The sequence below is a fragment of the Bidens hawaiensis genome, unplaced genomic scaffold (assembly GCF_021521415.1).
Source record: "Bidens hawaiensis isolate Kalapana, Puna unplaced genomic scaffold, B.hawaiensis_p1.1 tig00041026_1, whole genome shotgun sequence".
Lineage (NCBI taxonomy): Eukaryota > Viridiplantae > Streptophyta > Magnoliopsida > Asterales > Asteraceae > Bidens > Bidens hawaiensis.
In genome coordinates this window covers 1-14,271 of record NW_027497241.1, presented here as the reverse complement: position 1 = coordinate 14,271, position 14,271 = coordinate 1, and the positions used below count along the sequence as shown (strand labels likewise).

At 36.2% G+C, this 14,271-nt stretch overlaps 3 protein-coding genes across 5 annotated transcripts; 2 read left to right on the top strand and 1 right to left on the bottom strand.

Moving 5' to 3' along the window:
* Positions 1-956: 956 nt before the first annotated feature.
* On the top strand, positions 957-2,645 carry LOC143592536 (protein DOG1-like 3). 2 transcript variants are annotated; one of them, XM_077072432.1, is made up of 2 exons: positions 957-1,503; positions 2,051-2,645. In XM_077072432.1, exons 1-2 carry the CDS (start codon positions 1,081-1,083, stop codon positions 2,333-2,335), a joined length of 708 nt encoding a protein of 235 aa, XP_076928547.1. In that variant the 5' UTR covers positions 957-1,080; the 3' UTR covers positions 2,336-2,645. The 2 variants fall into 2 exon arrangements, with proteins under 2 accessions (XP_076928547.1, XP_076928548.1); XM_077072433.1 differs by having other exon boundaries at positions 957-1,548.
* Positions 2,646-3,400: 755 nt separating this feature from the next.
* LOC143592535 (uncharacterized) lies at positions 3,401-6,331 on the bottom strand. Of its 2 annotated transcripts, none has more exons than XM_077072430.1 (4): positions 5,458-6,331; positions 5,304-5,378; positions 4,339-4,434; positions 3,401-3,609 (listed from the first exon to the last, which is right to left on the bottom strand). In XM_077072430.1, exons 1-4 carry the CDS (start codon positions 6,268-6,270, stop codon positions 3,520-3,522), a joined length of 1,074 nt encoding a protein of 357 aa, XP_076928545.1. In that variant the 5' UTR covers positions 6,271-6,331; the 3' UTR covers positions 3,401-3,519. The 2 variants fall into 2 exon arrangements, with proteins under 2 accessions (XP_076928545.1, XP_076928546.1); XM_077072431.1 differs by having other exon boundaries at positions 3,401-3,614; positions 5,458-6,329.
* A 3,368-nt stretch (positions 6,332-9,699) lies between these two features.
* Positions 9,700-14,163, top strand: LOC143592537 (polynucleotide 3'-phosphatase ZDP-like; the record flags this gene model as incomplete). Its single annotated transcript, XM_077072435.1, has 10 exons — positions 9,700-10,027; positions 10,108-10,170; positions 11,659-11,712; positions 12,468-12,521; positions 12,616-12,819; positions 12,911-12,970; positions 13,206-13,259; positions 13,556-13,630; positions 13,964-14,020; positions 14,087-14,163. Coding segments are annotated over exons 1-10 (989 nt in total), but the record flags the coding sequence as incomplete, so codon positions are not given.
* Between the last annotated feature and the right edge of the window lie 108 nt (positions 14,164-14,271).

Here is a 14,271-nt window from a genome sequence, read left to right as displayed (position 1 = left end):
TAACGAGGTAAAGATAAAGTTTAAGATCAAGATACTGTGTATGCTTGCTTAGAAGCAAAATACACACTTAATCCGATCTAATCTTAGTCCGTACTTTGTTTTATTTGTTTTTTACAAGCTTATGCTATTTTTAAGTAATCTTATGCTTTGAAATTGATATTCTATTATTCGTGTTTTAGTTTATTGCACTACAACAATAGTTTCGGGAAGTAGTTGATAATTTTAATGTTAAATTATCACTTACATGACATGTATAAGACTTGTGAAATGGATAAACTGCACTGATGATACTAACTCATAAACTTGAATACGAAATAAAAACAATTAATATAGTAAGCTTTTATAAAACATTACACGAATACAAAAAACTAACAGAGGTACTATATAATAATCATAAGAGGACTGATAAACTAACAGAAACAAACATCGGGTTATAAATTGTCATCGCCGCAGTATCGCTTGGGTTTCATACTAGTTATAAATAAACAAACAAACAAAATAAAAAAATAAGATCAAAACCGTCTCGTGAGTAAGCTAAATATGGCAAAGGCTTTAGGCCACCAATTCTATAGGGCATCAATCATAAATAGGGGTTATGTATTATGGGTATTTGAAAGTAGAGTTTTTTTTTTAGAATTGGTAACACATTGATGGGCCACAAGCTAAGGATGATTGTCTCGTATCCATTGTCATTGCATATTATCCATGTTACATAAATCTTGGATACTCTCCAGTGCTATACGCATAAAGAAAAGAAAAAACAACCCTAACATTTTAGTTAGTTTTAGGCATTTAAAAATGTTGAGCCGGCCCTAAATAAGATCCAGCCCCTCTAGTTAAATCAAGGCATTGTATATGGTTCTCGATCTGAAATGTACAATATTATTAGAATCTGCATGTGGGAGGCATAGCAACTTGTTAGTTGGAAACTATATATGTCCTCACTTTTGGATATTCCTTAGTCCTTTTCCTCACTTTTGCATTCCATATATTACTCGCTACTTCTCAGGACTTGTTTGTGTGGGGGTCAATAGTCCTTCGACCATATGAACTAGCTAGCTCACAACCTTACCATAAACCATGGCTAAACAAATGAAGCACCAACAGTCCCAGTGCTGCTACCATAACTGGATGGCTCAACAGCGGCTCGACCTCGATGAACTAGTCCAGGCACTCAACAATTACCCGACCGACCTCGACTACCTCCAACTCATAACCTCAAAGGTCGTCTACCACTTTGAAAACTACAGCACGGCTCGAGCCCAACTAGCCAAACATGACGCCACATCCTTCTTCGCTCCATCATGGGGGTCCACCTTTGAAAACTCGTTTCTTTGGATTGGCGGGTGCAGGCCCTCGTTAACCATCCGGCTCGTGTACGCGTTGTGTGGGTCCCAGTTGAACGCGCACTTGGATGAGTTTCTTGAAGGAGTTAGGCATGGAAACCTGGGAGAGATATCGAGCTCGCAGCTCAAAAGCATAGATAATCTCCATGCCAAATCGGTAAAAGAGGAAGATAAACTCACATCGCACTTAGCGAGCTTACAGGCATATAATACAACTCATTAACTCATGATAATTTTCTGTGATTGTTCTATTACTATATTGTATAAGAAATGTGTTTTTGGAGCAGGGGTCTCAAGGAGTAGCCTAGTGTAGAACTGTAGAAGTAAGGTTTGCCCCGTCACATACTCCTCGGACCTAGAGGTGTACAAAACCATTTATTCCAAATTAGTTCGGTTTGAGTCAACAGAAGTTAAAAACGGTTTTTGCCTAAATCGGTTTTCAAGTTGAAAATGATCTGTTTGGCTCCAAACCAGATCTGATTTTTGATTGATTCAGTTTGCTTTTAACCAGTGCCAACTCTGCTGTTCGTGTTTGAACAGGTTCTAGAGTTGCCAAAGTGAATATGGTACCTGTTCTTTTGTACACGTCTACCCAAACATTTTCAATAGCTCTACTATGAGTGGAATTACACCGGATATGTTTGTTCGCTAGTTTTTTTTCGTCTTATGTGAGTGAATTCTTATGTACATGTGTATGTGTGTAGGAGAGTATGGCAGACGAGCCACTAGTGTTGCTAGCAAACGACAACGGTTCACCAGGAGACCGGAGTCAGGGTGAGGTTGTGGACAAATTGAGGATGAATATTTTCAAGAGTATGATAGATATTTTGACACCGTTACAGGCAGTAGAGTTTCTAGTGGCATCAAAGAAGTTACATCTATCGTTACATGAGTGGAGCCAGAGACGAGACCTTCGAATGGGGATCACACAGCTTTTGAATCCCAACCAACCGTCATCATCCTCCGATCATCCACCACCGTCCATCTAATGGTGTTTTCTTTTCGTTTTTCTTTTCTGTTAATTTGGTGCCTATAAGCGCTCCTTTCCCGCCAATATCGCGGCGGTGATGGTGATGTTAGTTTGAATAAGTGGTGCTGTGGTGTATGTTAGCATGTGTTAGATGTTTGTTCTTGGTTACATAAGTTTTTGTAAGGGGGGAAGGGAAGCTCATGGGTATTACTCATGGACAAGTCAATCATGCCATGCCATGCCATGGGTAATGTCACCCCATGGATTCAAAGCTTTGCTTGTAGTAGGGTGCCACTTCCCCTAAGAAAATACTCCACCGTTAGGCTATGTGTAGTGAAGGTGCTATAAAATGGGGCGTTTTGTGCATCATGTGGCGACGTCTAGTCGGCAAAGGGTGAGTTTTTGTTTTTGGGGTGTAATGGTGTTGTAGCACCAGGGGATGGATCTTGCGAGAAGTGATATTACAACGAGAAGTGAATGTATAACTCCATTAATCCCTAATTTCACTCCATTTTATATGATGTTACATACATATATGTAGATTGATTGTATTTATGTCTTAATTACACATTCAAACCAACCTACAAACATATAAATGTAACGAGCCACATTCAAACCTATGTACCTACACACATATAAGCATACACATATACAAACATACGTACCTAGACACATACATATGCACCTACACATAAGAAATAGAGTGAAATTAGGAATTAATTGAGTTACACATTCACTTCTCGCTGTAAAAAAACTTCTGAAATGATCCAATACCTATATATATATATATATATATATATATATATATCACACACACCTATATATAATAATCTTAATAATATTAAGCATAAATACATAGCAGGCGACAAATACTTGTAGCCCCCCAAATTTCGGCCGGAGGGCGGTGTTCGCACCCCATTTCACCCACTACACATAGCCTTACTAGTATTAAAACAACAAACAACGATGATTTATTATTATTATTATTATTATTATTATTATTATTATTATTATTATTATTTAACTAATAACTAGTTACCCTTCGTGACTAGCCACAAGATCGCAAGAAGTATAACATGGCTGGTATGCATGCAAAGTGAGAGACGATGAAAACCTTTTGTTAACGTTATTGAAATGTCTATAATACCCTCAGTACAAATCAGTTTCGTACAAGTCAATTTACATACAGTCATTGGTTATGAGTTATGGACCCTGGCTCTGGTCAATTAATCTGCAGGTCACACGGGTACCGGTTCCGGTTCTGGTTGCAGCACCATTGTTGATGACAGGTTCCTGCACTACATAAACCACCCAATTTGTAAAGGTTATACAATGAAAAAAATCTTAATTTTCCTAAACACCAGGACCGTCCCCGAGATCCTTAAACCAAATGCCAGGTAGGAAAAATGGACCCCTAAAATATAATTTTTCACTGAAAAAACATCTATATAAACAAAAACTTGATATATAGAATATAAAACAAAAATCAGGCCCCCGCGGAGGGGAGAGCAATCGCCCACCTTGCCCCTACTCCGGGCCGGCCCTGCCAAACACGACCCAAATATCTAAACAATTCAAATGGTTTGAAAGAATGTGAACAAGAAGTAAGCGGGTGTATTCTTTTGAGTTCTAGTTTAGAATTTCAAGTTGGTCGACTGGTTTAATCAAAACAGGTTAAGCGAACAGTGGAGACAACCCAAAACAAAATCTTTTTGATAAATTTCAATCAATCAAATCAATCATACCCAGTAAAATCCCACCGACAGCAAAGCTATAGGTAGGGTCTGGGGAGGGTGGGATGTAGGCACACCGTACCTCTATCCAAAGGAATAAAGAGGTGGCTTCCAGAGAGACCCTCGGCTCTAAGTACATGTGTATGAAGCAAAATAAAGGAAATCAAAGTTTAACAGTTATATAAAAACTACTACTAATTATAATAATATTAATAATAAGGTCACAGTTTAACAGCAATATATTTTTGATAAATTTATAGTAAACAAATAAAGATAATGTGACCCTTACAAGATTGTTGACAGCACCCCCTGTCCAGCCTTCTACTTCATTCAAGACCTGATTCTTATTATGTTCTTCGTCTACATTTGCGACAGTAGAAATGTCCTGTAATGGACATGATTGAAAATGAATACACAGAATGTGTGATGACAGAAATCTGAATTGTCCAACATAACATGTAATTTCACAGCTTGGTTTTAAAAAAGGGCGCTTGACGAGCGAGGCAAGCAGGAAAATGCCCCCCTCTAAGTCAAAATTAGAGGTTGATATGTAATATGAACAAAAGGAATGATGAAAACTCTGAAAGAGATGTGCAGCTTCTGGTTGTAAGCAAAACTTTTGTAGTTGTACATAGAGCAAAACCTTATATATAATGTGTTTGCCTCATACTGGTTTTTAAAACACAAATGCCTAAAAGTGGCGTGTGCTTTTTTAAACCAAGATTTCACCATTGTCATATTATCAACTTAACCTCCATTCACCTCATATATCTAAATGCAAGTGCGCGTGTGCCCTAGGGTGTATTTGTTTATGTCTAAGACCATCACTAATAAGCTGATTTTAGCCCAAAAAGGCGCCACACCATCAGTTCGGAGCATCCCTACCATTGTCGTTCATCCACAAGAGCGCAAAAAAAAACGGAAATGTGGCAGGCCCATTTATTTTTAATTTAATTATATTAAATATATAGACAAAAAGTTTATTTTTTATTAAGTGTCAAGTGCCACGTTTTTGGGCCTCCTTACCGAATGGGATTTTGATGTTTTTCTAACGTGACAGTTGACTAAACACATTTTAGATGTTTTAAGATGTGACAGCTCTTAAAACTGAGTACGATGATGATGAAGATGTGACAGCTCTAAATAACAAATGCAAATCAATAGCCACAAAAAGGACCAAACATCAATGGCAGCGTAGTAATTAAAATTCAAAAACTGCATTGAATCGATATCATGTTTACGAACATCACTAACCTCACAAACCATAGATTCACTGTCTACATTTTCTGCAACATCATGACTTTTTACATTCGAATTAACATCATTTCCCTGCAAAAACACCATCAATTTTCCAATCACAACATTCAACTCTAAGCCTCAACATATTAATATGCAAACAGCACCATACCTGCAATTCGTTACACTTTATATTATTATCATTATTATTTTTATGATCCGAAACAATCGAAGACGGAAGCCGATCAATCTCCCACCCAAGAACACCACAAACAACCTTCCCGTACGCTCTATGCGACCTCACCTTCTTCGTCTTGGCAACCGACACTGAATGCTGCACCAACGCAACACAATCCTTAAACCTCTTCCCAAACTTCTCATTCACACCGCCACACACCAAACACAAAAACTCACCACCGCCACCACCACAATACTTGACATAATAATCCTTCAACTCACCATCTCCACTAAACAACTTCTGAAAAAACCCGCCCACTTTTTCGTCAGCATTCTCACCATCATCAAGCATATCATCATCAAATTCATCTTCATCATTTTCATCGGTCAATTCTTCATCACTCAATTCGACGTTATCCGAATAAAAACTTTTAACCGAATCCAGCGCGCGTTGCTGGACATGATTCCAATTACGGTTTACCAATTCTTGTGGGGAGAGTACAAGAACTTGTGGGCTGGGTTTGGGTTTGGGTTTAAGTTTCAATTCGGGCCACCCAGATTGATTGAGAACCGGGTCGGGTTGGGGAGGTGGGACCGGCCATTCTTTGCCGGAGAATGTACCGGGTTTGGGTTTTTTTTGGGTGAATTTGGGGGGTTTGGATTTGGGTTTTTTGAAACGAGTGGGATTTAAAGGTTTGAGATTGATAGGTGGTGGTGGTGTTGGGTTAAGGTTAGGGTGGCCGTGGTGGTACAGAGAGTGGAGGTATAGAACTTCGTCTCGTAATTGTTGTTCATTGTACGGATCCATTGAAGGTGGTGGTGGTGGTGGTGGTGGTGGTGGTGGTGGTGATCAAGAATTAGGGTTTCCAGGGGTGGAAGATGAAGGAGATTGTTTTACAAAGTAAATTAAAATGTGAAATTTGAGAAAATATGTTTATTTTTTATTACTTTGAAAATTAAAAAAAATAATTTATGAGAGTATTTGTACTTTTAAGCTTTGTCTCGACTTAATCATGGGTTCGAACCGACAATTAACGATGGTTTACGGATTGTTTCGACATAGTCCCAAAACAATAGATTTACACATGAGATTCTTGGCCGTTAAGAGAAAAACTTGGCAATTACACGCATGGTTTTACTTCTTATGGTATGTACAAATTCTTTTCTTTTTTCAGCTTTAAAAAAATACATCTTTTGTGCAATGGTAGATATTTGTATAAACATAACAGTTTTGGTCTTTAAAGTGGAAGGACGTTATCTAGTTTTTAAAGTTGTAAGTAACCTAAGAAACGATTAGTATAAAAAACGAAGGGTTAATATTACAAAATTGAACTAAACAAGTTAAATTGAGCAAAAACCGTATAAAAGAAATATAAACTTAATTCTCTAATTTTTCATGAATTAGTTTATTTTTATGATTAAAGTGATGGGATGATTAGAAAGTAAAATATTATGTAACTTGATCAATGTTTTAATTGCAATTAGAATTTAGTTATAATAGGTATGGTTACTCTTATATGTATCGCAATTTCTTATTTAAAATTTGTGTTTAGTGTTGTTTGTGAAGTTATAAAACGCTTGATTTTCATAGATTAGTGTTAAAATATATGTTAATTTAATATGAAACAACTATTATCTTCTTACTATACAATAAGTAAAACAAAAACACCCAAAACCCACTACTATAAATAGAAATATGAAAATAAACTTCAAGTCAGATCCGGATAAGAGAAGAATGTGATTTTGGCCAAAGTTCTCTTCGAGACCAAATCACACCCATAAAATCATTAGGCTACTCTTCAAGCATTAGTGTTTAGTCATTAATTAATGTGTACCTTAATAAGCCTTAATGGACATAAGCTATGGCATACTGACGTATGTTAAAACAAATATATACAAATAAACAATGTTTTCAGACCCGACCGTCTTATTGGGTCAAAGGTTGGACCGGCCCGGGAGGTCGGACCGGACATTGACCCGGATGACGTCATAATATTATATATATAATTGCCTATCATGAAATCCTACGTGTCGCTCTCAGGCTGTTCCCCTCATTCTCAAGAGCCACCAGATTGCTTGATTTTAAAATGGAGACTTTTCATGCATTTGACCCGAAATCGGGGGTATGGGTCTTACCAAACCCAGATAGTCTTTAAATGAGTTATAATATCTCATTTTTTTATGAAACTCTTTCATAATCAAACAATAATTTTCGCGGATCATGGTTCTCACCATACCCGAATAACCCTTAAACGGGTTATAACATCTCATTTTTTTTTGTAAAAGAACCCCTTAATCATCAAAGAATAATTTCACGGGTTATGGGACTTACCAAACCCTAATAGCGCTCAAATGGGTTACAATATCTCATTTATTGGTAAACACTTTTATCATCAAACCCTAATTTAATTTATCTCCTTTACATGTTTTCTGTTGCTTGTCTATCATCTCCATCGTCGGTTAACTTCCGATATTACTCACCATCGTCAACTACATCAACATTCCCTTTTTCATTAGACAAATATCTGTGTTCATGTTTGTTCATATAAAAAAATCAACATGCTCGTGCTCGTTAAAAATCTAAAAAACCTACAATCTCAATTGAAAATACCCAAACGCTAAAAAATATAATAAGAAGCTAATATATATGTATTAAATTAAAACAAACTGCGTTAAAAAAACAAAATAAATCATGATTAAAAACAAAAACTTAAATAAATCCCTGTAACACGGGAGGATCAAACTAGTGTGTGTGTGTGTGTATCCAATTGCAATGAATTAAAAAACGGTACTAAAGTTGCGTAATTTAACAAACCATAAGTACGAAAATGACACTTAAATCTATATTAATTTAACTGTACCATTCTTACTAAACACTAACAAAATATAATACTTGAGATGACTATAACAAGAAACATTAATAGAAGACCTATGAGACAAAATAATAACAAAAATAGAGATTACAAAAAATCATATTGAAATTAGGTTAATTTAAAGTTGTAATAATCAAACTTTATTTTTATTAAAAACGATTTGTTCAATTATATTTTAATATATCTAATATATAACATTACATATCTAATACTATATAAAAAATATTAAAATAAATTAAACCAAACCAAAAGCCCTAGTTTCATATGGGCAATTTCCAGTATAAACTACAAACCAAAAGTTCTGTATGGTTTGAAAATTTTGAAACCAGTCGAAAGTAAAAAAAACCTAACCTATGAAATCAAACCGATGACCGGTTAAATGGTTTCAAGGTTTTAAACCGAACAATGAACATTCATAATTGTTATGTGATTTACAAGGCACATGTTGAAATACCCGTTGCATCGCACAAACACTCGTCTAGTGTATTTATACATCCAATGAAGGATCTAAGGCATCTCCATCTAAGTCATTGCAGCTACATACATTCACAACTAAACATATTTATTCATTAACAATTATAAATAACAATAACAAGTAAAGGTTGCAAAAGTCATTAGACGCTTCCAGGTCGGTCGATTAGGGAGTTGTAAGTACTTGGCTTAGGCGGGGCCAGGAGTACTCGATAATGGTAAATTATGAAGAAATTAGTTTTTAGGAGATTATATATATGTCAAACATTATAAGTTTAATAATCTTTATAACAAAAAATTGCTTCAAAATTCCCGAGTTGCTGTCCGAGTTGCATAAAATTGCTTCGAAGGCCAAGTTGACTGAATCCAAGTTGTTGTCCGAGTTGCATAAAATCGCTTCGAAATTCCCAAGTTCCGAGTACTCTCTGATTCCAAAGCGAGCTAATCAAGCTAACGACACTCATCATAACTATGGGCGAAGCATGTATTGTGGCCCAAGGGTGCCCCCACCTCCACCCTCCATTTTTGTCTATAAGTTTAAACCTGTCCCCCTTTTGATTTAAGAATTCAAGATCAAACTCTGATTGATTTAAGAATTTCATTGAAACAAACAAAACAAGACTATCCAAGACGAGCTTCATCTTTACAAAGTCCGAACTTATCTGAGCCAAGCTCGATCTGGACAATCTTCTTATGAGCAAAGCTCGAGCCAAGAAAAGTTCGGCTCGAATCCAACCAAACCTCGGCTTGTTTGAACGGCTACATTACATTATTGTAGTTGGACGGACTCCTACATTACTCTTAAGAATGGCGGGAAAACGTTCATGACCGTCCTTACTCAGCCCAAAACCCACCCTCCCTATACTCCACTAACCCCTTAATCACACATCTTATTATATCGATCATCAATTAATTAATCTCCACTACTATATGCTATTATTACCCTTCAGTAATCCTTTTTTTTTATCCAGAAACCCTAGCTTCCTAATATTGTACGCAATGTCTTCTTCAACGAAGATCATCGCGGAGTACGCGAAATCTGGCAAATCAGCATGCAAGAAGTGCTCCGAGAAGATCGATTCGAAGTCCCTGAGGCTAGGGGTGAAGGTTCGGGATCCCCGAGGCTACGATAGCGTCAAATGGCATCATTTCGGTTGCTTTTTGGCCTTGGATTCGGTCTCGGTGGCTGCGGCTGATATCGAAGGGTTTTCGGAACTGACGGTGTGGATTGAATTGAATTGATTATTCGTTTGCTTGTTTGGTTAGGTTATTAGGCTACTGAATGATTTTATATTGTTTAGGGAAGTGATCAGGAGAAGTTGAAGCAGTTGGAGAGTGAAGGTGATAAGGCTTCTTCTGAGAAGGTACTTACTTGTTGGGATGAGATTGCTACCTTTAACCAAAAATGAGCGAAAGTATAAACCGAATACATATCTTATCAATTTTGTCCGTTCGCTACTGGTATAATTAAAAATAAAAATACTGAAACTGAAAACATGAATAATGAATACTCGTATTGCGACCAATGGTGCTCGATAGGTATTGGTACCCGTATTCATACTGGTACTAAGATTAGGGGTGCAGACGAGCTGACCTGTTCGCGAGCTACCCGAGTCTCAAATAAAACTCGTTTAGTTAGCAAGCCCGATCTCGAGCCAAGCTTTGGCTCGTTTAAGGTACTAAACAAGCTCGACCTGAGCTTAGGCTCATTTAAGGTTTATCCAAAAATATATAAAAATAATAAAAAGTGTATATAAATTAGTTAGTAAATGATAAATGAGCCAAGATCGAGCTCTCGTAAGTCAAAACGAGCCAAGCTCGAGCCTAGTCGAGCTCAGGCTCGGCTAGTTTACACCCCTAACTGAGACTGTTTTGTACTTGATTAAAAATGCGTGTACGGATTTTAATGATGATAGGTTCTATCTGCTTTATAGTTGCATTTATGTGCTAAGTATGGCTGCTATGTTTTCTACATGAAAAGCATTGATGTGATGATGGATTGTTGTAGTGTATGAATGGTTGGGTAAATGTGCCGAGACAGAGCGTGAGGGAATCGAATACGTTGAAAGATTTAAGAGGCAGTGTAATGTACATAACAAGTGGACATGAACATATGAAAAGTTATACAATAACTTTCAATGATGCAGAATCGGAACAAGAACCAATGGTGGTATTAGTTGGGTCCATTTCGCAATCATCAGGACAACAATAGATTATAAAACCTGAAATTTAGACACTAATAGTTTTAACATACAATTAGATATTACATTAGCACAAATGTAAAGTATGTTACAACTTACAAGTATTGCATACCAACATACAACAGTGAACAAGTACTACTGAAGTAGTTCAAGTAGATAATGGATGTTTCGAGTAGACACTTTGAGTTAACAGGACAGGGAAAGAGTAAATAAAGTAGATACTTTTGAGTTTTGACTGTAGAGTGTGAAATGTGAAGAGTAGAAGAACAAAAGACGAAGATAAAGTGTGAAGACTGAATAATAGGAAACAGAGAAGAAAGGAGATGAATACATTTCCATGTATATTGCGATTTCACTGTCATTTGTAAATGGCACTGTTAGTAAGGACATCTAAGAAGCCTTATTTCAGACCTACTACCTATTGGTCTTATCAAGAATACTAGAGACTGAAATAAAAATCTTACTTTATATCCAACATGAAAGATTTGAAATTATTTAACAGGAACTCATTTTTATTTTGATTTACATGTGAATTTCGTTATATGTAATGCTGCAACTAGTGATGATCTGAGATGCTGCATAACTTCACATTTGCATTTTTATTTTTTTTCTGAACATTTCTTGAGGAGATAACTGTTATATTTGAAACAGAGAGAAGGAGATGAAGTGAGCGAGTCAGACAAAAGGGATCTAAAGAAACTAAAGGTAGGTCAATGTGGTATTTTGTCATATTGAAAATGTCACGGTCTTTTGATTTGCTACTTCAAAAAAATGATCTATCAGTAACATACTTTAAGTCTCACAGTCACATCAATATCAATTTTTTTTTCCAGCTTTCATCCAGTGTAACTAATTAAGTTCAAAACTGAGAAAGTTTAGTTAAATAAATAATTCCAAAGATCATTGTTTGTGAGCTAATACGCCCTGCTTGCGGTGCGCGCATATAATGTATATATGTGTGAACCCTCGGGTGGGCAAAAGTAAAATTGCACTAATTTTGACGTTATTTTACTAATCTCGTGAAAATAACGTTAAAAGTGGCGGAAGGTTAATCAGGCATCATGTGGTGGCGTTGATAGCCGAAAGACAAGGGCACATGCACCAATCAGCCGGTGTCCCGATGATTGAGTGCTATGTGCCTTATGTCCAAGGCTTGATGCAAAACTACTATCGAGCCGGGGGTCTCACCGGAAGCAGCCTCTCTATCCCTATGGGATAGAGGTAAGGCTGTCTACATCTTACCCTCCTCAGACCCTACCATAGCATTGCTATTGGTGGGATATATTGAGTACGATGATGATGATGATTGTTTGTGAGCTAAAGCATAGATGGTCAAGCATTGAAAAAGTATGAAAGTTTCATAGTCAATTTATCTGCTTTTTACTCTGTGATATGTTTTTCCATTTTTCATATCTTGAGTAAACTGATGATATTCATGTGATTCTGCTTTGTGTTTGTAGACTAATGAAAAGGAGGAAACTGGTCACGAAAAAAAGAATGCTACAAATGAAAAGGTATTTTGTGATGCTATAGATATACACTTGCGGTAATCGTTTCCATTCAACTATGATTTTTCAGTACATCAAATTTACTCCTACTTGTATAAAGATTGTTGCAGAGTATGCAAAGTCAGGAAGATCATCATGCAAGAAATGCTCTGAGAAGATTGAATCCAAATCTTTAAGATTGGGATTGAGCAGTTGGGACCCACGCGGGTTTGCAAATACTAAATGGCATCACTTAGACTGCTTTTTCCCTCTAGATGTAGACCTTGTTTCACCTGAATCAATCGAAGGGTTTACAGATTTGAAGGTGAACATTGGCTTCTTTTCATTATTTGATTAGGAAATTCAGTATATTATATGATCATTTGTATTGAGTTGTATACTTTCTCGTTGTTCAGAGCAGCGATCAAGAAAAGCTGAAGAAACTGGTGGCTGAACAGGATCAATCTTCTAAGAAGGTACCTATAAAGCTTACTACAAGATACCTATATAATTGTACTGGCTGTATTTTTTATAGTATGCACAATTTCCCTTTCATAAATAATTTTCAAAAATTTAGTTTGAAGATTTGTTCCATTACTCTGAGATCCATGCTTGTGAAGCTAAGTGTGATACATAACTTGTTAATATTTTCATGAACCATAAAACTTTTGCTTGCTCTTATTTTCTTTGGCTTATTCTGTTTGGTGACAGTCAAATGAAGATGGTGAAACTGAGTTGCAGGGATTAGATCAGAAGAGTGAAAAGGTATTAACACCACTAGTTGATTATGTAAACTTCCTTACATCTGTTTCTGGGCTTCAAATTTTCAAGCTTCTTAGACATGCCAAAATCGTCACTATAACTTCACGTGGAAGCAGGGATGTATAGGAAGAATAATGGTTTAATTTTAACTATTAACTAGGAAAAAAATCATTTTAGTTATACACTACACTCAGTTCATGCTACATTCTTTACCTGACTTTCTACCTTATTTGTTCTTTCCAACGAGTTTCATAAATTTTTACAAATTATAATGATACTTTTAACTTTCTATTTTTCAGGTATCTGATTCACTAGACGAGGCCATTGGATCCGAGATAGCCTTTGCAGTTGGTGATGTCAAGGACAATTATAAGGTTAGATCACCCGTCAGTGATTTTTACTTAATTTTGCCGACTTAACATGTTAAGTCATCTCATGTTTTCATTATTGTTGCTGCTGTTATTATTATTATTATTATTATTATTTTCTTTTTTTATTAGTGTAAATGTTCTGTATCTTAATGGATCGAATGCGAAAATTTAAAATAGCTTAAAAGGAAATGGATCAAAAGTCACCTAAGTAGTTAAGTGTTTCCTTAATGCATTAACTATGCTAAATTATATTACACAAAATTTGTAAACGTATTTTACCCATTACCTGCCCTGCTCATTCTTCCACCTCATATACTTATAATAGTTATTTTATAGGGTGCAACACTACAACCGAAATGGAAGGCACTTCAGACGATCATATATCTTGAACGGGTGAGTTCATGTTCACAAGGTTTTATTCAGTTAATAACTTAACACCATAACATCCTTTGACTTTAGGATGAAGGCCTCCACGATTCAAAAAAAATTGCTGCTTTTGATTTTGATGGATGTCTTGCAAAAACATCAGTTCAAAGGTACTTGCTAAGATCTTCAAGGTGTATGCTTTTGGATTCCCTTCTTTATGGTGCATATATTTGTTTATATAATTAAGTAAATTAGACGGACGGTCATTGTGGCTTAGC